Below are 1,072 nucleotides of genomic sequence, written 5' to 3' on the forward strand. Positions count from 1 at the left end.
CGATTTTACTTTCATGTAATGATTTAAAATCAAGACTAGAGCCCGTTCTCCCTTTATTCCCAATATAAGGTTGAAGTCTCCCATCCATTTATTGGCCTTGCTCGGCGTAGCTAAACATAGGTGACGCCAAAACTGGTCTTAAAATAACGACTGAAGTGTTATCTAAAACTTTCTCGCTTTGAGTTCATAGGTCGTCGTGACAAATTTCAAGTTCATAGGTCGTCGCGACAAAAGCTCATTTGTGTGAGAAAATGTGAAAAAAATCCCCCAAAAACCAATTTTTTTGGTTTTTTGGCTTTAAGGGTCTCTGGACAAAATTTGCACCACCAATTTTGTGTTCCTGGTAAAAAGACCTTTAATTTGATATATAGGTCGACCAGGTTTGGATAAGTCCTTCTATGGGGATAGACTGACAGAAAACAGAGTAACAGACGACACCGAAGCGAATACAATAGTCCGTCCCTTATACCATTTTATTACTACTGTAATGATAAAGGAAGGACGGACTAAAAAGAAGAAGATCGTCGTATAATATTTTTCACTATTGTAATATTGTGTCTACTGTTAAAAATATAAATAAAATAAAGCACTGATGTTTATAATAATACTAAATAAAAAAAAAAATATAATAATCACAGAAGAAAATCCTATACTCTTTCTAATTTCTATACTCTTTTTAACGTCAAAACAATCACAATGAACGAATTGAATTGAATTTAACCACAAAAAAAAAAAAAAAAAAAAAAAAAAAAATAACTATCCCATTTTTTCTGGCGTTTTTCCTGTTTAATTTCAGATTCCAAGCGGACAACTCATGTCTACCCGTCTACAACTATGTGAGCTCAACCACTAACCCTATCACCTGGTCCGAATTTGAGACTAAAGGATATCAAGCTACAGTACGCTATCCTTACTCACGTATGTTGTACAGTCCGTTTGTGTATAATAGTCCAAACCCTGTAGTCTATGCGCTGAGAACATTAATAGTGCACTACCTGGTCGGATACCTGTTTGATTTCTACTTCTGGAGCACTGGACAATCTATGAGGTAATTAAAGGTAGAAACACACTA

The 1,072-nt window shown here is 34.9% G+C and overlaps 1 protein-coding gene across 1 annotated transcript in view; it reads left to right on the top strand.

The window, feature by feature from the left end:
* Positions 1-796: 796 nt before the first annotated feature.
* LOC103522290 (fatty acyl-CoA reductase 1-like) overlaps positions 797-1,072 on the top strand; it is a gene marked incomplete at its 5' end in the record, with an annotated part of 1,665 nt that continues 1,389 nt past the window's right edge. Inside the window, one exon of the mRNA XM_026832521.1 lies at positions 797-998. Coding sequence (XP_026688322.1) covers positions 797-998 — 202 coding nt within the window. The remainder of the gene's footprint in view (positions 999-1,072) is intronic.

This window comes from Diaphorina citri, unplaced genomic scaffold, assembly GCF_000475195.1.
Source record: "Diaphorina citri unplaced genomic scaffold, Diaci psyllid genome assembly version 1.1 scaffold7801, whole genome shotgun sequence".
NCBI classification, from domain to species: Eukaryota; Metazoa; Arthropoda; class Insecta; order Hemiptera; family Psyllidae; genus Diaphorina; species Diaphorina citri.